Below are 26,801 nucleotides of genomic sequence, written 5' to 3' on the forward strand. Positions count from 1 at the left end.
TAAACATATGAGAGGCAAAGAATGTGCTCCTAGGGTCAGATGAAAAGGAAGATGTTCAGAAGTTAAGAACCCTGTGTGGTTTAGGTGAGCTGAACAGCTTCTTGCTGTGCTGTAAATTCTGTGTAACTGTGGCTGCATTGGAATAAGGATTTTCATTTTGAATAGCACTTCTCAAGACCTCAATTCCCAAAGTGCTTTACAACGATTCAGTTTGCTTTGAATCAGTGTCACAGTTTTCATGTAACAGCCAATGTGCTCCTAGCAAGCTCCCACAAACAGTAGTGAGGTAACGACTGGATAATTTGCTTTAATGGTGTTAGTCGAGGGATTTATGCAGCTGGCAAATCATTTATTGTTACTCAAATGGAACCTTCGCATCCACCTGAGAGGGTAAGATGGTTCTCTGACTCTGCAGCACTCTCTCGGATTGTCTCCTTGGATTATGCACAGGGCTCTCCAAATTATACTGTGTGTGAAATGAGTCCTCCAGTACAGACTCAATGGTCTTCTTCTGCACTTTAGATTTTTATAACTGTGTGTATGATGACTCTGAGCTTCCTAGTCTGTGTCTGAATGAGCTGATTTCAATCAAGTTGGGTAGAGGAGTAGCTTATTGGGAAGGTAGGGGTTGTGTGAGGAGTTGGGGTGGGGGACAAGGCAGATTAACCTGGAAAACACTGATGTACTCTGCAGACTATACTCCTGTGTAGACTGAGAGAAAACACTGGCTTGTGCTATGAGGCCCATTGTGGTCAAATAGCTGCTGACGCACTCTGTTCAGGTTCATACACGACAAGCCAATGCCAGAAAACGTTGTTCCTTGATGACGATTAGAATCTTCAAGCAACGAGGTAGGGAGAAAGAAATTGAACTAAATCCCACTGATTCGGGGGAAAGGAACAAAAAAATGTTCAAATAAAACCTGTCAGAAATGCTTGTTCAAAATTATTACAGTTACAGCACTCAGAATCAAATGAAGTATCATTGAGACTTGCGGTGACTAAGGAGTACATTTTTGATTTCACACACCAACCACAGCAAGTGGGTGCACTCCTGAAGGGTGTGGAATTTTACCAGGAATTTACCTGATGGATGCCAGGAGTAATTTGTGAGCTAGTCCCAGCCAGAGCAAGTCTGGGAGCAATTAGCAAGACTACAAAGAGTCTGTGCCTCTGTGTCTCTTTATTTCCCTCCTCCTCCCCACCCCCCCCTTTCAGAAAAAAAAGTGGCTTGGTTTTTACGCCTGGTGCCTTTTGTGACCTCGGAATGCTTCAGAGCTCTTTACATCTAATTGAGGATTATTTTTGAAGTATACTCACTGTTGTAGTGTGGCTGTCAAACTGTAACAGTCTAATGACCAGGTTCTTGGGTGTCAGTTCCAAGATTAAGCCGGGTCACCAGAGATCTCCTTTTGATCATTATCCAATCTGTGCCCAGGAACCTGCTATACCTGCCTGAGACAGGACCTTCAATTTTAGCATCTCTGACAGCGCGGTACTCTCCCAGTGCAGCACCAGGGTGTCTGTTCAGATGCAGTGCTCCACCCTCTCAAGTTTGCTGTTGAACCTACAATGTTCTGACTCTGAGGTGAGATTGCTAACCCACTGAGCCACGGTTTGAACAGATGTTGGTAACACAGTACGCTGGAGGTCAACCACAAAAATGTCAGTGGAATTTGTTGACTTCCTGGAGGGTGGATTCCTAGTAATGGGAGACGTTCTTGGCCCGAGGTCAGAGCCTGGCAGTGACCATGTGGGTTCTTATAGTCAGTCCATTTTACCTGCTGACCTATGTTAGAAAGAGGCAAGAAAGTAATCATGGTTTTGTTTGAATATAAAATGGCTGGCTTTATTTCTGAACAATTAAAGAAGAAGCAACTAACTGTAAAACATTTGCACTACAGATATAGACCATTTGTCTGTGTCAACCTTCCTTTCACACTCCGATCCTAGAGAAGGAAGTTCTTGTGTCTCTGGAGTGAGCCTGCATGTGCTTGTAAATTCCCAAAGAGCAGCGCAGGGGCAATTGGGTGAGGGTCAGAGAGCAAACAGGAATACCAGCGAGACAGCCCAACAATGTCCGACAAGTGGCAGGATGAGGAAGGCTGAGCTTACTTCGGTGGCTGCAAGTTGAAGATTGGCTTGAACATCAGGAGAGTGTCGTGCTCCCACAGTCATCCAAGGAGGCCATTCAGCCCCATGCCTGTGCTGGCTTCTTGAAAGAGTTATCCAATTAGCCCAGCTCTGGTGTCCTATTTATGTTTCAACTTGTTCCTTTTTCCTTTTTGTTGTATTTATCCACTTTCTTTTCGAAGGTTGCAATTGAATCCACATCTATTGTACTTTCAGATAATTCTTCATCAATATTCTGGACTCTTTGGTCACTATCTCCTTTCAAGTCTAGTATCACCATTCTTCAGAGCACTTCATAAGTGTCCTAGGCTGTGAAGGTCACAGTAAGGTACTTCCAGATGCACTGTTTAAGAGTGATTTGATGATATGGTCAGTGGAGTAGAGGTCTTTTCTCAGCAGGGGTGTATTTATAGTCCAAAGTGATCAAGTCTGGCTGAATAGACATGTAAATATCTGGTTGTTTTGTGAATAGCTCAGAGACTGACTGATTCTCACACACATTTAAGTTGATTGTCTCTGTTTCTGTCCCTGTCTCTGTCTCTGTTCTGATGGCCTAGTTAGAGCAGCCTGTATCCATTCTGATTTGTTTAGTAAATTGTCAAGTGTACGTATGTCGTTTTTTTTAAGCCATCTTGAAAGATGTCATTTAAGTTGCTTAATCTAGACCCTAAACTGTAGGAGCAAAATTTGCCATTCAGCCCATCGAGTCTGCTGTACCATTCGATCATGGCTGGTATGTTTCTCAAACCCATTCATCTGCCTTCTCCCTATAACCTTTAATTCCCTTCCTCATCAAAACCCATCCATCTCTGTTTTGAAGACGCTCAATGACTTGGCTTCAACAGCCCTCTGCGGCAATGGTTTCCACAGATTCACCACCCTACGGCTGAAGAAATTGCTCCTCATCTCTGCTCTTAAAGGGTTGTCTCTCCACCCTTCACCCTTCATCTCGTCCTGTGGTTTCAGCCCATTCAATAAGTGGAGTCAATATCGAGCAGAGAAATAAAATAACAAACTGCGAATACTGGAAATCTGAAACAAAAACATAAAGAAATTGCTGGCGAAACTCAAGCAGGTCTGGCAGCAAGGGTCACTGGACTTGAGACACTAACTTGCTTTCTTTCCACAGATGGTGCCAGACCGGCTGAGTTTCTTCAGCAATTTCTGTTTTTGTTTCAATATCAAGCATGGATTTATAACAGTCGGTAAATGAAAGGTGATGCACATTTGTAAAATATGGGGAAGCATCTTCCACATTTTGAAAAATGCATTGAACGAAGTGAGAGTGCAGTGTTTTAGGAATAAAGAAGAGCAAATCACTGAAAGTTACATTACAGGTTAATAAAGGAATAAAAATATGCTAACAGAGCACTGGGATTGATTACAAGGGATGCACAATTCAAAAGCAGGGCATTATGTATAGGACCCTACACAGACTGTGATGTACCATGCTGCTTTTGTCTCTTTACCATAACTTTGGGAAAGTATAAAATAGGTTCTGACCAAGAACTGAGAGACTGTAGCAATTAGGAACGGACCAAACAGTTGTTTCCCTTTGTTAAAGGGTCAATAATGAGAGGACATAATTTTAAAGTGAATGGTGGGAGGTTTAAAGGGGACCAGCGGGTAGATTTTCAGCGAAAAGGTGGTGGAAATCTGGAATGCACTGTCTGAGAGGGTCGTAGAGGCAGGAAACCTCACAGCATTTAAAGGTTTATTGAAGAGCAGTTGAAACAGCATAACATTGAAGGTTATGGGCCAAGTGCTGGAAAGGAGATTAGTGTAGATAGGTTGGTGCAAACCCAATGGACTGAAGGGCTTCTGGGCTTTATGACTGTATGAAAGTTAGGCTTTTTGTCCTCTAGAGAGAATTTGGATAAAGGTGAAATACTGTGGATACTGGAAATCTGAAACAAACGCTGAGTGCTGGAGAATCTTAGCATGTCTGGCAGCATCTGTGGAGGCAGAAAGAAATTTTAATATTTGATATGGACTGCTCCTCAAAGAATTTGGAGGTTACTGAGATATACAGCATGGAAATAGACACTTGGGTCCAACTCATCCAAGCTGACCACATATCCTAAATAAATCTAATTTTCCAGCATTTGGGCTATATCCCTCTAAACCCTTCCTATTCAGTTACCCATCCGGATGCCTTTTAAATTCTGTAATTGTACCAGCCTCTAGCAGCTGAGTCCATATATGCAGCACCCTCTGTGCTAAAAAGGTACCCCATAGGTCTCTTTTATATCCTTCCCCTCTCACCCTAAACCTATGCCCTCTAGTTTTGGACTCTTTCTTTTACCCCTTCCCCCCCCCCCCCCCCCACTCCGTGGGGGAGTCTGTTTACCCTAACTATGCCTCTCATGATTTTGTAAACCTCTATAAGGTCACCCCTCAGCCTCCGATGCTCCAGGGAAAATAGCCCCAGACTATTCAGCCTCTCCCTATAGTTCAATTCCTCCAACCCTGGCAACATCCTTGTAAACCTTTTCTGAACCCTTTCAAGTTTCACAACATCTTTCCGACAGCAGGGAGATCAGAAATGCAAGCAGTATTACAAAAGTGGCCTAACCAATATCCTGTTTAGCCACAACATGACCTCTCAACTCCTAGACTCAATGCATTGACTAATAAAGCCAACTCCTAAACTTAACGCACTGACCAATAAAGGCAAATATACCAAATGCCTTGTGTGATTTTTAACTTTATCCCAACTCCTATAGTCAATGCATTGACCAAAAAAAGGCGTGTACTGAATGCATACTGAACGCCTTCTTCACTATCCTATCTACCTAAGACTCCACTTTCAAAGAACTATGAACCTGCACTCCAAGGTCTCTTTGTTCAGCCACACTCCCCAGGACCTTACCATGAAGTGTATAAGTCCTGCCCTGATTTGCCTTTCAAAAATGCATCATCTCACAGTTAGCTAAATTAACTCCACCTGCCATTCCTCGGCCCATTGGCCCATCTGATCACAATCCCGTTGTACTCTGAGGTAACCTTAGCTTGAAAATGATGAAGGATTTAGGCATATTGAGTCTGTTGAGTATTTCCTCATTTCCAACCTAGGGGTTATATGGATGCATGGTAGTTAATTTAGGAGCCAATAGGGAAATGAGAAGTTTCTTTACTTGAGTGATTAAAATATAGAACTCGATGGCACAGGAATGAAAGACTTGCATTTATGTAGCAACCTTCATAACCTCCTGACATCCTAAGCACTTAATAATCAATTATAAATACTTTTTTGAAGTGGTGTTATAGTTGTAATTAAATTGCACACAGAAAGCGCGCACAGACACTAATGAGATAAAGGCCAAATAAATCTGCTCTATTGTTGTTAAGTGTTGGCCACTGAGAAATGGTTTGCTGTTCCTCAATTGCAGCTTTTCCAACGACTCACTTAAGAAGGAAGATAGTTTAGATGCTTTTGGAAGGAAACTAGACATGGGTGTGAGAGAAAAAAGACAGGGGAAAGATCAAACAAAACATGGAGTTGAGGTAGATGGTGTGGGAATAGACCTTACTGGAACAGAGTTGCTGGGCCAAATGGCCTCTTTCTGTGCTACATTTTCTATGTAACAGAAGTGCTTACATTTATAACAGGGCTTTAGCTGATTAATTGAGTTGACTTGTGCAGTAGAATGTGGAGCTATTACTGATATAAAATACAATGGGTTGAATGGCCTCATTATTTCTGCTATTGCTATAACTCTAGAAAAATAAAGCCTTGCTGAGGCTCCCACACACACCCATACACTCCCATTCGCCTCACTTTCGCTCTCTGCTTCATTGATATTTGCTTCTGTCATGAACTGTGACACGTAGCACACGCTCCCATGACAGACAATGTTTTGAAATCCTGTGTGTGTAACCTGCTTGTCAGTGTCACATGCATCAATTGTTGGCTCCCTTTCGAATGAGGAATCCGTGTAAACATCCTGCATCTCACGTTTTGCAAGGTTTGTACAAAGTGATCTGAGTGAGGAGGTCATCCGGGGACTGGTTTGTTTTCTTTCCCCAGCAACCTTGTGGACTTTGACTGTATTTTGCGTCAAGCTGTCAAGTTCAGGGGATGGGGGAGCGTGGATGAGAATGGAAAGGCCATACTGTTCCCTTGAGAGGTGTAAGTTCACGATCAGCTTTGCACAGTCAGGTTTTGCTTCCCACTTTTTCCAGGACATCCTGGTGGAGGGACGCTCGGATATGATTGGAATTTGGATTCTGCATATGTTCTGTGCTGAAAGGGTCAGAATAGCCCTTTCTGGAGGTTTCCCTCTGGGTTGTTGCTGGTAGTCCATTAGGACAGCAGTGAGGCACTGTGATAGTGTTTTGTAGTTTCTCCTCCTAACCCTCGCCACTCTATCATAGCGCAGTGATGCTGAGGCCCAGCCAATGTTATCTTTTCTAGTTCTCTCGTGGGACATGGATGTCGCTGGCTGGGTCAACTTTTATTGCCTGTCCCCAGTTACCTTTGAGAAGGTGGTGGTGAACTGCCTTCCTGAACCGCTGCAGGTGAACCCACAATGCCCTTAGTGAAGGAATTTCAGGATTTTAACCCAGTGACATTGGAGGAACCGTAATACATTTCCAAGTCAGGACGGTGAGTGCCTTGGAGGGGCAATATAGGTGGTGGTGTTCCCGTGTATCTGCTGCCCTTGTCCTTTGAAATGATAGTGATTGTGGGTTTGGAAGGTGCTGTCTCAGGATATTTTGCGAATTTCTGCAATGTATCATGTGGATAGTACTCATTGCTGCTGCTGAGTGTTGCTGGTGAAGGGAGTGCATGCTTGTGCATGCATGTGGTACCAAACACGCAGGCTGTTTGCTCTGGATGATGTCAGCTTCTTGAACTTAGCATATTGCCCACTACTCACCTGGATTGGAGCTCTCTGCATTAGTCCAGTTTAGAGGAAGCAAAAACAAGAGAAAGGGACAGCTCTCTAGTGTAATTTTCCAGGCCCTGGCAATGAGCCTGGTTGGTTGGTTAATCACCAACTGAAAAACCGACTGGACACGTCATCATCCTGCATTGAATTACAACCAACCTGACGATCTGCCAGAGCAATCGCCTGGGCACCAATATACTTCTAGTTAACTCAAGAATAGACACACCATGATTGACATCAATCTAAATAGCGAGGTAAAAACAATGACTGCAGATGCTGGAAACCAGATTCTGGATTAGTGGTGCTGGAAGAGCACAGCAGTTCAGGCAGCATCCGAGGAGCTTCGAAGCTCCTCGGATGCTGCCTGAACTGCTGTGATTCTGGATTAGTGGTGCTGGAAGAGCAATCTAAATAGCCCCCTACCACTGCATTCCCTGGACAATAGCACTGTTAAAATCTGGGACCTATGATAACAAGAATCACGAACACAAACTGCATCCCCCTTCCTTGATCCACAAGCTCCATTATATGACACATTGCACTGCCCACTGGGAGTTACTCTGACCAAGTTACAGCTTGGAGCTTTCCACTTTAACATAGAGTCAGTGGCACTTGCTTTAAAAATGATATCAGCAGCCAACCTTTTTAATGTGTGCGGAAACCCTCGAGTGATTGTGGTCTTGGTCTGGTTTTCTGGAAACAGCTCAGTGCGCTGACAGTTTGAGCTGGGTTGTGGTATCAGTCCATGCACTGAGGGACAAATGCACACACTCCTGCAATGAACTGCTTTTTAGCATTTGTTATCTAGGCAAGGGCAGCCTTTGTTTTATGCATAGCAAGACTCCATAAACAGCACCTAGCTGAATAGCTAGCTCATGTGGATTATCTTTGGCAATGTTTGTTGGGAGATGAATGTTGGCCTAGGCACCAAGGAGATGAGGCCTCCTTCTGACATCTCCTCTCAAAGGCCAGCACCATCAATAATAGAGGCACCTTCTTTGTCTGGCTCAAGAGTAACAACCTTGCTTCCAATGGGCTGTGCATTTCCTTGACATGGGACAAGTCTCACCTACCTGTGCCCAGGGCACATCGACTCTATGGTTCATTGACTGTAAGATACTTTTGGAATATCATGAATTTGTGTTGGGTGTTTTACAATGAGTGTTTTTTCATAAAATAATGTCATAAAGTTGGCAAGAGTTGCATTTGGGACCTTGTGTTTATCTTAGGATTTTAAGCAAGCTGTCACCAACTGTGCTGAACAATTTTTGACATTACTCCATTCTCCCTCTTTCCCTGTAATGAAGTGATGGCATTTATTGGGCTAATGCCTTGCTACATCTTAGTGATTACATCATTTGTACATTCCCTCCTGTGTCTTTTTCTGGTACTGTGATCAATTTGCACACAGCAAGCACCCAGAGCAGTGACTACATGGTTCATTGACTGTAAGATACTTTTGGAATATCATGAATTTGTGTTGGGTGTTTTACAATGAGTGCTTTTACATAAAATAATGTCATAAAGTTACAGAGAGAAATAACTAACTCTCTACATAGCAGTGTAAAGCAAATGATGGATCAGTTCTCATTTTTGGAAGCAATGTTCATTTTTGTGTCTTTCCTGTGTTTAATGGTATCTGAGATAGAGAAAGCTGGAGAAACTCTGCAAGTCTGGCAGCATTTGTAGACTGAGAAAGAGAGTTAATATTTTGAGTCTAACATGACTCTTCCTTAGACTCCATGTTAACTCTGACTCTGTTTCCACAGGTGCAGCCAGATCTGCTGAGTCTCTTCACTTTATTTCAGATTTTCGATATTACCAGTATTTTGCTTGGACTTAAGCCAGTGCTTCTGTCTGTTTGAGCTGGACCAAGTCTCTAGCCTGTCAATAGAGGCTGTAATCTGAGAGGTACCTCTCCACATCAACCCTGGCTGACCAGCAAACTCTCCCAGTGTTACCATCTGCCCTAAGTGTGCCAGAAAGACCTGCAGGTTGGTAATTGCCCTGCTTGGTCGTGTTATGAACGCATCTTTTGAGGTCTGGAGTGGGACTTTCAGCACAGAATTTAAAGTATTATCCATTATACCACAAGTCCTCCTGGTTACTGAAGGAATGTTGCCTCCGTTTTCTATCTGAATGCACCCACAATGGATGAAAACAAATGTTTTAATGGGCGTCGCTCCAGAATAGCTTCTCTGAGTGCTGTAACAATTCTGTAGTTCTCTGAATCTGCTTTCTTCTCAGCTGACTGGTTTAAACAGCAGACTTCGTCATACATTAATACTGAATAGTTCCGCTTTTCATCAACTCCACATTCACGGTGAGCAGGCTGGATTAGAAAGGTTTTGGTTGGTTCAGCTCTCCTGAATTCCTGCAGTTTAATTCCGACAAGCGAGTGATCAGTTTTTAAATTCCTTTCACAGCCCGCTTCCCGTTTGGAAGAAATGTGTTGTCGATTTGATGCTCAGTTCACTCCGAGTCACCAACAATTGGACTCCCATTATGACTGCTGGCCATTGGGCCTGTTTTAGGATAGCGGTTTGTACCCAATCCCCTTTGGAATCCTCCATTACTAAGGCTTTTCCCATCCCAGGGCAGATACTGAAAGTCTTGAGTTTATCTAGCACCTTTCACCAAATTAGGACATCCCAGGTCGCCTGCTGTTGTGAGAGTTCGATTGCACACAGCAAACTCCCATGCACAGTAATGAGATAATGACCAAATAAATTTTTGATTTTGTGTTTCTTTTGTGAATTCCTTTGGAAATTTATCTGGAAGATATCACAAGTGCTGTCCAGCCTCCTTTATCGTTTGTGTCTAAGCTGTGGTCTGGTGACTGGCTGTGAAAAACTTTGGACACAAAGGACTGCTTGTCCTGTTTGATGATATCATCCCATTAACCATTTCTAAGGTTCTGTGTTCCATGCCTTCATTCACATTCCTGCATTTTCTTTTCTTCAGGTATATGAAGTTTTTGTTGGCTTTGGATTGCTAAAATTGTGGGACATCAAAGGAAAAGGCTCACGTTTGTTCATTCTCTCAAACATGTCCATGCTGTTTGCTTGGCATGATAGCACTGAGCTAACTATAAACCAGGTTCCCATTACAATTACAGGCTGTGGTGATGTAGATTTTTATTAAATAATGTTTGCAATTAGTTAGCAGCTTTTACATTCACAGGACATCTGAAAGTATTTTGGAGCCAATGAAATATTTTTGGGTGTAGTTGCTGTTGTAAAGTTGGGAGTGCTGCAGCCAATTTGCTATCAGGTGCTGCTGGTGGGACCTTGGAGATTCTAATGGGTCAGACAGCATCCAATGAGAGAGAGCAAGCTAAAGTTTCTAGTCTAGATGACTCTTCATCAGAACTGGTGGGATCTTACTGTGTATTGGAGTGTTGATTGATGGGTATTAGGCCAGGCACTGGAAACTGTCCTATATTTGATTTGATAGTGCCACAGGTATTTTACAATCATCTCAGAGGCCAGACAGGGTCTCCATTTAAGCTGTTAAGATCATCAGACCTAGAGAGGATATAGGCCATTCAGCCCATCGAGTCTGCTTCACCATTCAATGAGATCTTGGCCGATCTGATAATCCTCAACTCTGCTTTCCTACCTTGTCCTCATCAACCTTTATTTCCGTATTGATTAAAGACCTGACTATCTCAGTCTTGAATATACTTAATGATCCAGCCCTTGACTGCCCTTTGCAATAAAGAACTCCACAGATTCTCTCCCCTCCAAGAGAAGAAATACCTCCTCATTTCAATCTTAAATGGGTGACCATTCATTCTGAGATTATTCTCTCTGGCCTTAGATTCTCTGACAAGGGGAAGCAACTTCTCTCTCTGTATCTACTTTGTCAAGTCCCCTAAGAATCTTGCAACTTTTAACAATGTTGCCTCTCATTCTTCTCATTTCCTAATGAGTACAAGCCCAACTTCATCAACCTCTCCTCAGAAGTAAATCCCTCCATACCCTGGATTAATTTGGTAATAATCATTCTGGTCAGCTTCCTACGCCAGTATATGTTTGCTTAGACAACGATACTGAAATTTCCACTGGTGGTCCAGTGTGAGAGTGTCAGCCTCTGGCTCTACTCTCTGTAAAGCCTCTATGGCCCCATTGAAATTTATAATATCCCTCTTACCTGAGATACTGAGCCAAGTGCCAGTTACATCAATGGGCATCACCTGTTGAGAGGGTGTAGTTATGACCAGTTGGTAGCTGTCACATCAGTCCATCACAAACCTGTTTTACTAACTGTATCCTGTATATGGGGGGGTGGGGGAGGGGGGAATTCCGCAGGGACAGAAGTCTTGTGGAGAAGGTCTCAGGGTGGTGGGAGTTGAGGCCCTGGGAAGATGGATCTCAGCGAGGAGGCCTATCATTTGTCCCCTGACAGGAAGTGGGAAATGTCAAAGCTGCTGCAATTTTTAATGACTTGATTTATGCAGAAAACCTGAGGTTTATGTGACACAATGGCAGTGTCCTCATCTTTTGAGCCAGGAGGTATGGGTTCAAGATCTACCTGCTACAGAGATGCATCGTTATATCTCTGAACAGACTGATTAGAAAATGTCTCCAGCAGAGACACTGGAATGAGCGATGACTTTGCAGCCTGTGATTCAGAATGCAAGCCATGACACCGTCATTGTTGACGCAAGGTATACCGTCATTCTCGGGAATGAAGCAACTTAACTGTGCCCAGCACCTGTCACAACCTCCGAATGTCTTGGAGTTCCTGTAGTGACGTTTCTGTAGTGTAGGGGGCACGGCTAAAACTCTTGAGCAGAAACGAGATAATGCGCCAATGATCTGTTTTTGTAACATTGATTGAGGGATAAATGTTACCGGAATGAATGGGGCTGACCCCCTTGCTATTTTTTGACATCATGTCATGGTCTATTACATTCCCCCTGAGGGGGCAGGTGGGGCCTTTACCTCAAGCTGAAGAGAACACATGCAGCGGTGCAGCCCTGCCACGGTCCTGCACTGGAGCATGGGTCAACATTTCTGTGTTCACATTTCAGGGGTAGGACTTGAATCCAGAACCTTTTTGGCTCTGAGGTGAGTGTGCTGACCACCAAAGCACTGTGTCTTGAGAGAAGGTGCAGGAGATGTTTAGGGTGACACTGGTGTCTGGGTCATTGTACACATGACCCAAAAATGGGGTACCTTGTGCAGTGACTGGCACTCTCATGAACTAAAGTTAAGACTTGCTCTTTTGTTTAAATTCAATCTTTGCTCTCTGGTTTGTTTATGTTTGGATGCAGGTTGATATTCAATGAGCTACCCTTTTACTTTGGCAGGGAAGGGTTCAGTTGTTTCTCTAGGAACTTCAGTCAGCTATGTAAAGAATGTTCTAGCAATTGTTCTCTGTGTAAATAACACTGAACCAAGGTAACAGTTGCTGTGATCGGAGCAAATTACTGCAGATGCTGGAATCTGTACTGAAAACAAAAAACACTAAAGATCACAGTGGGTCACGTGGCATCCATGGAGAGAGAGCAAGCTAACACCGAGTCTAGATGACTCTTCAGAGCTGGCATGAACTGTGGAGGGGGCAGCATTTATGCAATAGTGGGAGGGGTGGTGTTGAAATGCTAAGGGAGAAAGGGTATTGATAACTCAGATTAAGTGATCTGAATGAGAGATGGTAGAATAATGGTATGGAAAAAGTGAGGACTGCAGATGCTGGAGATCACAGTCGAAAAGTATATGGCTCTGGAAAAGCATAGCTGGTTAGGCAGCATCTGAGGAGCAAGAGAATTGACGTTTTGGGCAAAAGCCCTTCATCAGGAACAATGGTGTCCTCATAAACCTTTATTTCTGTATTGATTAAAGACCTGACTAAAAGAAAGGGAGGAAATGGGAGGTGGTTCACAATTGAAAGGTGTTGAACTCGATATTAAATCCAGAAGGCTGTAAGGTGCCCACACTGATTCGCTGGACCATTGCAGCATGCTGAGGACAGACAAGTGGGCATGCGGGCAAGCTACTGTGTTAAAATGACTGGCTACAGGAAGATCTGGACCGGAGGTGTTCTGCAAAGTGGTCACCCAGTCTGCATTTGGTTTCTCCAATGTACAGTGGGCCACATTGGGTGCAGCAAATACAATACACAAGATTGGAGGAGGTACACGGTGAAATTCTGCTTCACCTGGAAAGGCTGTTTAGGCCTTTAGATGGTGAGCAGGGAGGAGGTGAAGGGGCAGGGGTTGCACCTTCTGCAGTTGCATGGGAAGGTGTTGTGGGAAGGAAGGGTTAGCATTGGTGCTCATGGAATGGACGAAGGTGTCCCAGAGGGAATGATCCTTGTGAAACACAGGCAGGATGAGTGAGGGAATGTGTTCTGCTGGAGTTGTCTGAAATGGCAGAGAATGATCCTTTGAATGCAGTGGCTGATGGGATGAAGTGAAGACAAGGGGGACCCGATCACGTTGAGTGTGATGGGAAGGGCTAAGGGCAGAAGCACGGGTGATAAATTGGATGTGGTTGGGGGCCCTATCAATGAGAGTGAGCCAGAAACCACAGTCATGGAAGAAGCAAAGCATGTCAGCACCGCTGTTTCGGAAGGTGGCATCATCCAAACAGATGCAATGTAGGTGAAGGAACTGGGAGAAGCTGTAGTGAAGGTAGCTATAGGAATTGGTGGCTTTAAGTAGATGGCAGTGGACAGTTTGTTCCCTGAAATGGAGACCGAGAGGTCAAGGAATAGGAGGGAAGTATTGGAAATGGGCGGTGTGAGAGTTAGAGGGGTGGAAATTGGAGGCAAAATGAACAAATTTTTCAAGGTCCTGGCGGGAACATGAAGCAGCACCGAAGCAATCGTTGATGTACCAAGAAAGAGAATTGGGGGAGGGAGTCAGTTTAGGACTGGAACAAGGGCTTTTCCACATACCCAATAACTGGGACCCATGCAGATGCCATTCCTTTGACCTGACAGAAGTGAGATGAATTAAAGTAGGAATTGTTCAATGAGAGAACAAGTTCAGCCAGGTGGAGGAGAGTGGTGATGGATGGGGAGTGTTCAGGCCTTTGAGGAAGAAGTCAAGAACTTGCAGACCATCCTGCTGGGGAATGGAGGTATAGAGAGATTTGGCATCCGATATCCAACGTCCAATCCCGGGCAGAGAGAGAGAGAGTATATAGGGACCCAGGTTGTCGAATTGAAGCCAAGTCAGAATGGGAAAGTTGTTGGTGTTAGAGAGAACATTCCAGAGAGTGCTGGGTCGAAAAAGCGAGCCCCACTGCTGGAAACACTGTTATGGCCAATGGTCAGTCAGTTCAGGAAAGACATGAGGTGGTATTATTATGTAATGGTGTTACATAGTGAATAGATTCAGTGTAAAGCCCTCCACAATGGGATTAGCTGATCCCTAGTGGGCTGGTTGACAATTTTTATAATTACTTAATCAGTAATGAACTTGCACATGTGAAGTTGACCCCTGGTTTAAGTCAGGACAGTAATATCATTGGTGATATGTCAGTCCACCCTCCAGAAACCTCATCTCGAATCCATCCCCCATCAACAATTGCTGCCAACTCTCCAGGATAGCCCTGGAAGCCAGAAGGATCTCGTGGCACAGTGGTAGTATCCCTCCCTCTGAGCCAGGATGTCCTGCTCCAGCATCTGTTATATCATGTCCAATATTTGAAGATGAACCTCCAGGACTCTGAGGCAAGCAAACTGGGGAATTTTCTTTAAAAGAAAAGCTTATTTTTATCATTTTCTTTGAATTGGTAAATTTTTAATAATTATTTTAAAATATGTGGATACAGAGAATTATTACAGTGGGGATGGATGGTCGCATGATGGACCCATCTGGTTTATATCTGCCCAACAGAGTGCTGGAGAACCTTGGCACATCACTGGACTTGAAACTTTAGCTGTGTTTCTCTCTCCACTGATGCTGCCAAACCTGTTGAGTCTATCCAGCAGTTGCAGTTTTTGTTTCTGACCTTCGGCATCAAAGAGCTGAACATACAGAAACAGACCCTTCAGTCCGACTCGTCCATACCGACCAGATAACCTAAATAAATTTCGTCCCATTTGCCAACATCTGGCCCAAATCCCTCTAAGCCCTTCCTATTCGTATACCCATCCAGGTGCCTATTAAATGTTGTAATTGTATCAGCCTCCACCACTTCCTCTGGCAGCTCATTCCACACACGCACCACCCTCTGTGAAAATGTTGCCTCTTAGGTCTCTTTTTTTAAATCTTTCCCATCTCACCATAAACCTATGCCCTCTACTTCTGGACTCCCCAATCCCAGGTAAAAGACCTTGGCTATTCAACCTATCTATGCCCCTCATGATTTTATAAACTTTTTATTTATAGTTTTGTTTATTTCTGCCCAACGTTGGCAACCGTGCATAATTCTGGGAATTGAGGGCAAGTGCAGGCTATCATGGTTCCTTATATAAAGGTCACTGCTGTGTCATAGAGTTGTAAACAGACCCTTCGGTCCAACCCGTCCATGCTGACCAGATATCCCAATTCAATCTAGTCCCACCTGCCACCACCCTGCCCATATCCCTCCAAACCCTTCCTCTTCATATACCCATCCAAACGTCTTTTTAAATGTAGCAATTGTACTAATCTCCATCACTTCCTCTGGCAGCCCATTCCACACACACACCATGCATGGAAAAAGGTGTGCCTTAGATCTCTTTTATATCTTTCCCTTCTTACCCTAAGCCTATGCCCTCTGGTTCTGGACTCCTTCACCCCAGGGAAAAGATTTTGTCTATTTATCCTATCCATGCCCCTCATGATTTTATAGACCTCATTAAGGTCGCCCCTCAGCCTCCAACGCTCCAGGGAAAACAGCCCCAGCCTATAGCTCAAATCCTTCAACCCTGGCAACATCCTTGTAAATCTTTTCTGAACCCTTTCAAGTTTCACAAAATCCTTCCAATAGGAAGGAGACTAGAATTTCACGCAATATTCCAAAAGTGGCCTAATCAATCTCCAATACAGCCACAATATGACTTCTCAACTCCTGTACTGAATGCTCTGACCAATAAAGGAAGCATACCAAATGCCTTCTTCACTATCCTATCTACATGCAACTCTAGTTTCAAGAAGCAACGCTCCCTAGGACCTTACCATTAAGTGTATATGTCCTGCTAAGATTTGCTTTCCAAAAATACAGCACCTCACACTTATCTAAATTAAACTCCATCTGCCATTTCTCAGTACATTGGCCCATCTGATCAAGATCCCGTTGTAATCTGCGGTAACCTTCTTTGCTGTCCACTACACCTCCAATTTTGATGTAATCTGCAAACTTGCTAACTATGCATCTTAAGTTCACATCCAAATCATTGATATAAATCATGAAAAGTAATGGACACAGTACTGATTCTTGTAGCACCCCACTGGTCACAGTCTGAAAAACAGCCTCCACCACCACCCTCTGTCTTCTACCTTTTAAGCCAGTTCTGTATCCAAATGGCTAGTTCTCCCTGTATTCCATGAGATCTAACCTTGCTAACCAGTCTCCCATGGGGAACCTTGTCGAACGCCTTACTGAAGTCCATATAGATCACATCTACCGCTCTGCCCTCATCAATCCTCTTTGTTACTTCAAAAAACTCAATCAAGTTTGTGAGACATGATTTCCCACGCACAAAGCCATGTTGACTATCCCTAATCAGTTCTTGCCTTTCCAAATACATGCTGAAAATGTGTTGCTGGAAAAGCGCAGCAGGTCAGGCAGCATCCAAGGAGCAAGAGGCCCTCATTCCTGACGAAGGGCTTATGCCCGAAATGTCGATTCTCCTGCTCCTTGGATGCTGCCTGACCTGCTGCGCTTTTCCAGCAACACATTTTCAGCTCAGATCTTCAGCATCTGCAGTCCTCACTTTCTCCTTTCCAAATACATGTACATCCTGTCCCTCAGGATTCCCTTCAACAACTTACCCACCACCGATGTCAGGCTCACTGGCTTGTCCTTACCATCTTTCTTAAATAGAGGCACCACATTAGCCAAGTCTGGTTTTCCAGCACCTCACCTGTGACTATCGATGATACAAATATTCTCAGCAAGGGGTCCAGCAATCACTTCCCAAGCTTCCCACAGAGTTCGAGGTTACTCCTGATCAGGTCCTGGGGATTTATCCACCTTTACCTGTTTCAAGACATTCAGCACTTGCTCCTCTGTAATATGGACATTTTTCAAGATGTCACCATCTATTTCCCTACAGTCTATATCTTCCATGTCCTTTTCCACAGTAAACAGTGATGCAAAATACTCATTTAGAATCTCCCCCATTTCCTGTGGTTCCACACAAAGGCAGCTTTGCTGATCTTTGTGGGCGGCACGGTGGCACAATGGTTAGCACTGCTGCCTCACAGCGCCAGAAACCTGGGTTCAATTCCCGCCTCAGGCGACTGACTGTGTGGAGTTTGCATGTTCTCCCCGTGTCTGCGTGGGTTTCCTCCGGGTGCTCCGGTTTCCTCCCACACTCCAAAGATGTGCAGGTCAGGTAAATTGGCCATGCCAAATTGCCCGTAGTGTTAGGTGAAGGGGTAAGTGTAGGGGTATGGGTGGGTTGCACATCGGCGGGTCAGTGTGGACTTGTTGGGCCGAAGGGCCTGTTTCTACACTGTAGGTAATCTAATCTAATCTTTGAAGGACCCTATTTTCACTCTAGTTACCCCTTTGTCCTTAATGTATTTGTAAAAATCCTTTGGATTCTCCTTAATTCTATTTGCCAAATCTATCTCATGTCCCCTTTTTGCCCTCCTGATTTCCCTCTTAAGTATACTCCTACTGCCTTTAGACTCTTCTAAGGATTTACTCGATCTATCCTGTCTATACCTGATATATGCTTCCTTCTTTTCCTTAACCAAACCCACAATTTCTTTAGTCATCCAGCACAGTGGTTAGCACTGCTGTCTCACAGCGCCAGAGACTCGAGTTCAATTCCCGCCTCTGGCAACTGTCTGTGTGGAGTTTGCACATTCTCCCAGTGTCTGCATGGGTTTCCTCCGGGTGCTCCGGTTTCCTCCCATAGTCCAAAGATGTGCAGGTCAGGTGAATTGGCCATGCTAAATTGCCCTTAGTGTAAGGTGAAGGGGTAAATTTAGGTGAATGGGTCTGGGTGGGTTGCTCTTCGGAGGGTCGGTGTGGACTTGTTGGGCCAAAGGGCCTGTTTCTACACTGTAAGTAAAGTAAAATTCCCTACACCTACCGGCCTTTCCTTTCACCCTAACAGGAATATACTGTCTCTGGATTCTCGTTATCTCATTTCTGAACGCTTCCCATTTTCCAGCTGTCCTTTTACTTGCGAACATCTGTCCCCAATCAGCTTTTGAAAGTTCTTGCCTAATACCATCAAAATTAGCCTTCCTCCCATTTAGAACTTCAACTTTTAGATTTGGTCTATCTTTTTCCATCACTATTTTAAAACGAATAGAATTATGGTCGCTGGCCCCAAAGTGCTCCCTCACTGATCCCTCAGTCACCTGCCCTGCCTTATTTCCCAAGAGTAGGTCAAGTTTTGTGCCTTCTCTAGTCGGTACATCCACATACTGAATCAGAAAATTTTCTTGTACACACTTGACAAATTCCTCTCCATGTAAACTCTTAACACTATGGCAGTCCCAGTCTATGTTTGGAAAGTTAAAATCGTAGCCACCCTATTATTCTTACAGATAACTGTGGTCTCCTTACAAATTTGTTTCTCAATATCCTGCTGACTATTAGGGGATCCATAATGCAATCCCAGTAAGGTGACCATCGCTTTCTTATTTCTCAGCTCCACCCAAATAACTTCCCTAGATATATTTCTGGGAATATCCTCCCTCATTACAGCTGTAATGCTACCCCTTATCAAAAACGCAAATGCCCCTCCTCTGTTGCCTCCCTTTCTATCCTTCCTGTAGCATTTGTATCCTGGAATATTAAGCTGCCAGTCCTGTCCATCCCTGAGCCATGTTTCTGTAATTGCTAGGATATCCCAGTCCCATGTTCCTAACCATGCCCTGAGTTCATCTGCCTTCCCTGTTAGGCCTCCTGCATTGAAATAAATACAGATTAATTTATCAGTCCTACCTTGTTCTCTGCTTTGTCCCTGCCTGCCCTGACTGTTTGACTTGCTTTCCTTTCTTAACTGTACCAGTCTCAGATTGATCTCTTTCCTCACTATCTCCCTGGGTCCCATCCCCACCCCCACCCCGACCACAGTAATTTAAATCCTCCCGAGCACCTCTAGCAAATCTCCCTGCCTGAAGAAGGGCTCATGCCCGAAACGTCGATTCTCCTGTTCCTTGGATGCTGCCTGACCTGCTGCGCTTTTCCAGCAACACATTTTCAGCTCTGCCAGTATATTAGTCTCCTTCCAATTTAGGTGCAATCCATCCTCCTTGTACAGGTCAGTTCTACCCCAGAAGAGATTCCAATGATCCACCCTTGTGTGTTTATTACCCCACCACCCTGTAAGTTGCTGCAGATTGAAAGAATGTCATCCTTAATGTGTCACTGGTCATGGATGTATGTGTGTGTGTCTCATGAATCTTGTGAATGCTGCTGTAAGTTGTTTTTAATTGATTCTTTATGCCGAATCTGATGTTTGTGTGGAATTCCTCTCCCCTGCAGGCCAGGTGCCTGATTGCATGCATCAAAAGCAGAAATTGCTGGAGAAACTCAGCTGATCTGCCCTCCTCTGTGGAGAGAGGCAGTTAACGTCTCAAGTCCGGACCCTTCTTCAGATTTGATTGTGAGGGTTAGTGGGAGTGAAATAGATTGTTGAGAGAGAGAAAGTAAAAAAGCAGTATTTTTTTAAAAATGATTTTTCAGTCTTAGCTCAGTATGATTGTTGTGCAAATGATTGCACTCAGTTTTCAACTGCCAGTATTGAGATGTCATCAGGCAAAGCTGCAGTTATCCCACCCCATTCCACCTAGTTACATGGACCTGGTCCTCTAGCAATCTAGGTTGATACTCCAGTACAGCACAGTGTGTGTGCTATACTGCTGTCTTTCAGTCCAAAGTTAAAAATCACACAACACCAGGTTATAGTCCAACAGGTTTAATTGGAAACACTAGCTTTCGGAGCGACGCTCCTTCATCAGGTGGTTGTCCACCTGATGAAGGAGCGCCGCTCCGAAATCTAGTGCTTCCAATTAAACCTGTTGGACTATAACCTGGTGTTGTGTGATTTTTAACTTTGTGCACCCCAGTCCAACACCGGCATCTCCAAATCATGTCTTTCAGTCCAGTCTTAAACTGGGGTCCAGTCTGCTCCCTCTGGAATCCTGATGAAGGGCCTTTGCCTGAAAAGTCAATTCTCTTGCTCCTCCAATGCTGCCTGACCTCCTGCGCTTTTCCAGCACCACATTCTTGACTAATAAAATGTCAGCTGTCATTGCATATAAACCGCTGGAGAGGTTTTTCAGGAGTAAGGATTCCTGATGGTTTTCCATCCTTGCTTTAATTTGAACAATTAAACTTGGGAAGTTAGGAATGTGACATCTTTTATTCTTTCACAGGATGTGGGCATCGCTGGCTGAGCCAACACTTATTGCCCATCCCTAATTTCCCAGAGGGCAGTTAAGAGTCAATCGCGTTGCTGTGGGTCTGTAGTCACATGTAGGCCCGACAAAGTAGGTTTGGGAGATTTCCTTCCCAAAGACCCAACCATCAATGACAGATTCATGGTCATCATTAGACTCTTCTATCAAGACTTTTATTTTATTGAATTCTAATTCCAGTATTTGCCGTGACCGGATTTGAACCCTCCTCCCCAGAACATTGCTGGCTCTTAGACATTTATAGATTTTTAAAAAGTATTTTCTAATCAGACTATTCAAAGATGTTATGACGCACACCTCTGGGGAAAGTGGAACTTGAGCCAGGCCTCCTGACTCAGAGCTATGGTCACAACCAATGCCACTCTTGTCCACCCTCAATCATGATGTAAATCCAAGTAAAGGCTACTTGAACTGCTGCCTCAGTGAATGAACTGAAGATTTTCTGTCAGGAGCCTGCCAGGCCTTTTCCCCCACCCCACCCAGTCATACACAGCTTGTCCCCAGGAGAACCTGCACTCTCAATTACCAAGCAGTGCTGTCTCCCTGTGGTCCCCTGGCTAAGCTGTCTCCATGACCTTCTGATGGAGCAGCAGCCCAACCAGAGCAGGACCTTGGGCATAATGGCTCTGTAGTTCCCTGGCAGAGCTGGTCCCCAGGTAGAGCTGCTCGTGTAGTTCCCTGGCAGAGCTGGTCCCCAGTTAGAACAATTTTCCCAAACAGCTGCTTGTTTTTAGAATTCGACCTGACAAATAATTATAGGGAAGTTTGATCTTGTTCTTGATGGATACCCAGCGACAGAATAATAATTAGAGTTGAAAATGTCCCCCTTTTTTGTTCCAGTCCATCACGTACCTACCACCTAAAGGTGTATCAATTATGAATGTTGCGATAGTGAGTGTTAGGTTCTTTATGATATGTGGGCACCACAGAGGCTGGGTGCATTGGCCATACAATGATGCTTTGACTTAAGTCGATAAGTTTCCTTTTGATATTTTGGGTAGTGAGGTTTTGGTGGAACAGTGGAGAGTTGTTTTGCTAATTTGCCAACAGGAATTGTGAATTTTGTGATGCAAATGTAAGACAATACTGAAAGAGTAGAACACGCTCAGGGCACCAGCTGCTTCCCTGTTCGACTGAGAGAGAAAGGAAACTAATTACACATGGAGCCGTTATCCTCTGAAATTTAATGTGCAACAAGGCAGTAATTTTGAGGATTAGTTTTATGAATGACACAAAACTAAACTGCGTGAGACACATTTCTGATTTTAAAAAAAACTTTGTTAATCAGGTTGTGGCCATATCATATCTACAAAAATAAATACTGTCGTAATCAAATTGGCATTTTATGGTATATCTTGGGGTTGAATCAGGCCATTCAGTCCATCTTGCATCATCCAGCAAATCTGAAATAGCCTCCATTTCCTTTGTCATCCAAGTGGCATTTTTTCATTCATTCATTCATGGGCTGTGGGTGGTGTTGGCTGGGTAACATTTATTGTCCCTAGTTGCCCTTGAGAAGGTGGTGAGCTGCCTCCTTGAACATCTGCAGTCCATGAGCTATAAATTGACCCACAATGCCTTTTAGGGAGGGAATTTCAGGGTTTGGACACAGCAACCGTGAAGGAATGGCATTTATTTCCAAGTCAGGATGGTGAGTGACTTGGAGAGGGACTTACAAATAATGGTGTTCCCATGTATCTGCTGCCCTTACCCTCCTAGATGGAAGTGGTCGTGGGTAGGAAGGTCCTATCTAAGGATCTTTGGTAAATCTTTGCAGTAATCGTGTAAATAGTACACGCTACAGCTACTGAGCATCCAGACCTTAGATCAGGACAACTCAGACACAGACACCAATAGCAGAATGGAAGGAATCAATGTTTGTGGATGTGGTGCCAATCAAGTGGGCTGCTTTGTCCTGGATGGTGTCAAGCTTCTTGAATGTGTTGGAGCTGAAGCCCTCTAGTCAAGTGGGGAGAATTCCATCACACTCCTTACTTGTGTTTTGTAGATGGCGGACAAGTTTTGAGGAGTCAGGAGGCGAGTTACTTGCCATAGCATTGCTAGCCTGTGAGCTGGTCTTGTAGCCATTATATTTATATGATATCCCGTTGAGTTTCTGGTCAATGATAAGCTCACTCTCAAAACCTGTGGGTTACCAGGATGGTAACACCATTGGATGTCAACGGGTGGTGGTTAGATCATCTCTTAATAGAGATGGCAAAAGTGAATACTGCAGATGCTGGAAATTAGAGCCAAGAGTGTGGTGCTGGAAAAGCACAGCCAGTCAGGCTGCATCTGAGAAGCAGGAAAATCGACGTTTCGGGCAAAAGCCCTTTATCAGGAATGATGGAGATGGTCATAGCCTTGAACAAACATTCAGGTCTTTTACCGTAGACCAGATGATAATTTGTTGATTGCTCTAAATGCAGTTTTATTTTAATATTCATTCATAGATGAGGGCGTCACTGGCTAGGCCAGCACTTATTGCTCATCCCTAATTGCCCAGAGGGCAGTTAAGAATCAACCACATTGCTGTGGGTCTGAGGTCACATGTGGGTCAGACCAGGTAAAGATGGCACTAAAGGACATCAGTGAACCAGATGGGATTTTCCAACAATCAACAATGAATTCATTACCGTTGTTAGACACTTCATTCCAGCTTTTTTTAAAAATTGAATTCAAGTTCCACTTGAATTGGTGAGATTCAAATCCAGAATGTTATCGGGGTCTCAGGATTATCGGGGTCCAGCAGTAATATTATAAGGCTATAGCCTGCCCATTAGTTACTTCTGATGGCTATTTTGAATTTGTCCAGCTATTTAGTTAAACTTATTTTAAGCCGTTCCCTCCTCACAATCAACCCTCCCATACTGAATCTCCAATTCTCATCCACAGCAATTCCTGTTTTAAATATTCTGCCATCCGTGTCTGTGTCTGAGCTGTCTTGATCGCAGGTCTGGAAAACTCATCCTAAAAGTTTTGCTGCTTTTAAAGCCCTCCTTTGATAATCTGCATGGAATCACCCTGTGTTGTTCGGGCTCCAATTTTTTGTGATTATTCCTCTTGTGAAATGCCTTTGTTTGTTTTGCTGTGTTGAGCCTCTCTTCCAGCATTGTCACTAATCAGGGAGTTTCATTCTCCTCTTCTCTCCCTTTAGCCCGCTGTCCTGGACAATCTCCTCAGTTCAATGAAGTTTGTGCTCCAAGGGATGGGAATCCTGAGGATTAATCTGGCCAACCCCAAGAATACCGTAAGAAATTTTTAAAAATACTTACAGAGCACTTTTCAGGACATCTCAAAGCACCTTTCAGCCAATGTAGTCCTTTTTGAGGTGTAGTCACTGTTGTAATTTGCAGTTAGTTCACACATAGCAAGCTCCCATATACATTATAGCAATGTGACGAAGATAAGATTATCTGTGTGTGCAATGATGGTGATTGAGAGTGAAATATTGACCAGAATACTGGAGATAACGCTTGTGCCTTTCTTCAAATAGGATCATGGGATCTTTGACATTGTCAGGCCATGCAGAAGGGACCTCCAGTCAGATATTCTCTCATTCACTGATGGAAATAGTAACTTGGACAGTATGACTGTCACTGTATGTCCAGAAGAGTTGCAACCAGTAGGTGGCAGTGTTGCACTAGTTGTAGGGAGTTGATGTTAACTCCGTGTCTGTCCTGCCTGCACATTATCCTCAGTGATTCATCAATGTTGTTTTTCATGAGGTATTTTTCTTCTGCAATAAGGCTTTACGACTGCTGGATATTATCCACTTCCTTATCCAGTGGAAATTCCTTCACTCGCTCTCTTTCCCCATCAATCGACTACAATAAAGGTGTGACGTTAGGTGTATAATTCTGGAAGGGAGTGAGTTTCTGGCAGATGAAAGTATACATTTAAGTTGTTTTAGGAGAACTGAGGGGAACAAAAGCATCAAAACCCAGTAGCAAGAAGGCGGAGGAAACAGACGTAAGCTATAGGAATAGAGTTAGGCCATTCAGCCCTTTGGAGTCTGTTCCACCATCTGATCACGCTGGTTATATTTCTGAACCCCAATCTCCTGCCTTCTCCCCATAAACTTTAATTCCCCTTTCTAATCAAGAACCTATCTATCTCTGTGTTATATCCACTCCCTGTCCTGGCCTCCACAGCCCTCTGTGACAATGAGATCCACAGATTAACCACCCTCTGGCTGAACAAATTCCTCCTCCTAAAGGGTTGTCACAGAGATGTACAGCATGGAAACAGACTCTTCAGTCCAACTTGTCAATGCCGACCAGATATCCTACATTAATCTAGTCCCATCTGCCAGCACTCGGCCCATATCCCTCCAAACCCTTCCTATTCATATCCCCATCCAGATGCCTTTTAAATGTTGTAATTGTACCAGCCTCCACCACTTCCTCTGGCAGATCATTCCATACACGTACCACCCTCTGTGTGAAAAAGTAGCCCCTTTAGGTCTGCTGTGTGTTGAGAGACACATTTTGGCCAAACCAGTTAACAAATTGCTAATCTCCTAAAGGATGTGACTAAACCAAATGGGAAGTTACAACAATCCAGTTCCAGTGGCTTCGCGGTCACTATTATTTCCTTCACTCTGAGACTGTGCCCTCAGGTCCTAGTCTCTCCTATGAGTTGAAATATCTCCTCCATGTCCACTCTGTCCAGGCCTCTTGGTATTCTGTAAATTTCAATCATTTGTGGGTGGCACGGTGGCACAGTGGTTAGCACTGCTGCCTCACAGCGACAGAGACCTGGGTTCAATTCCCGCCTCAGGCGACTGACTGTGTGGAGTTTGCACGTTATCCCCGTGTCTGCCCGGGTTTCCTCCGGGTGCTTCGGTTTCCTCCCACAGTCCAAAGATGTGCAGGTCAGGTGAATTGGCCATGCTTAATTGCCCATAGTGTTAGGTAAGGGGTAAATGTAGGGGTATGGGTGGGTTGTGCTTCGGCGGGTCGGTGTGGACTTGTTGGGCCAAAGGGCCTGTTTCCACACTGTAATGTAATCTAATCTAATCCCTGCCCATCCTTCTGAACTCCATAGAGTACAGACCCAGTGTCCTCAACCGCTCTACATATGGCAAACCCTTCATTCCTGGGATCAATCTTGTAAACCTCCTCTGGACCCCCTCCAAGGACAGTACATCCTTCCTTAGATTGGGAACCCAAAACGTCTCCCAATATTCCAAGTGCAGTCTGACCAAACCTTGTACAGCTTTATCAATGCATCTCTGTTCTTGTACTCTAATCCTTTTGAAATAAATGCTAACATCGCAATTGTTTTCTTAATTGCCAGCTGCATGTTAACCTTAAAATAATCCTGAGCTAGGACTCCCAAATCCCTTCATGCTTCAGATGTCCAAAGCCTTTCCCCCATTTAGAAAATAGTGTGAGCCTCTGTTTTTCTACCAAAGTGCATAACTGTCACACTGTCCCATATATATTCCATATGATACTTCTTGGCCCACTATCCTTCTGCAGCCTCCCCACCTGCTCATGGTCCCTCCCCCTGTCTTTTGTGTCGATGGCAAATGTAGCAACAATGCCGTCTGTCCCTTCATCCAGATTGTTAATGTATAACCAGATTAGTTGTGGTCCCAACACTGACCCCTGCAGAGTTGCGGTAGTTCACTGCAGAATCAGTGAGGTGAGTTTGTTTTGGTCTAGATCCAGGAGAGGGAAGCAATGAAATTTTAACAATGTAGCTAGAGATCTGTCTGGCAGGTAGATGGGGAAAAGGAATTAGTAAAAAAAAAATCATGAAAATAATTAAGAAGAGAGACTGGAGCTGTTTTCCTTAGAGCAGAGGAGATTGATGGGGAACATCACTGAGATGTATATAATTAGTAATTACATACAGGGAGACAGTATTCCCTCCCGCCTTAATCGTGGGAACAATGACCAGAGGCAGAGATTTAAGGTAAGGGGCAGCAGGTTCGTGGGGGATGTGAAGAAATATTTTTTTCATCCAAAGAATGGGAATTTGAGGCAGAAACTCTTATAACATTTGATAATTATTTAGCTGTGCATTTGCAATGTCAAGACATTTACAAGTCTAAGGCCTAGTACTAAAAAATGGAATTAGAATAATTAGGTGCTTGTTTTGGACTGGTACAGGCTGGGTGGGCTGAAGGGCCTTCTTCTTTGTTCTAGTCCTGGATGACTCCCCGTAGTTGAACAGAGAATCAAAAATGCCAAGTAAAATTATAAAATGTTG

General features: G+C 44.1%; 1 protein-coding gene across 4 annotated transcripts in view; it reads left to right on the forward strand.

Moving 5' to 3' along the window:
• gnav1 (guanine nucleotide binding protein (G protein) alpha v1) overlaps positions 1-26,801 on the forward strand; it is a 134,936-nt gene that overhangs the window by 22,156 nt on the left and 85,979 nt on the right. For all 4 annotated transcript variants that reach the window (XR_011954851.1, XM_072558785.1, XM_072558787.1 and 1 more), the window contains one exon: positions 23,737-23,829. Coding sequence is in view for 3 of the 4 variants with exons in the window: in XM_072558785.1 (XP_072414886.1) it covers positions 23,737-23,829 (93 nt within the window). In the remaining variant the exon portion in view is untranslated. The remainder of the gene's footprint in view (positions 1-23,736; positions 23,830-26,801) is intronic.

Source organism: Chiloscyllium punctatum, chromosome 39 (assembly GCF_047496795.1).
Source record: "Chiloscyllium punctatum isolate Juve2018m chromosome 39, sChiPun1.3, whole genome shotgun sequence".
Taxonomy (NCBI): domain Eukaryota; kingdom Metazoa; phylum Chordata; class Chondrichthyes; order Orectolobiformes; family Hemiscylliidae; genus Chiloscyllium; species Chiloscyllium punctatum.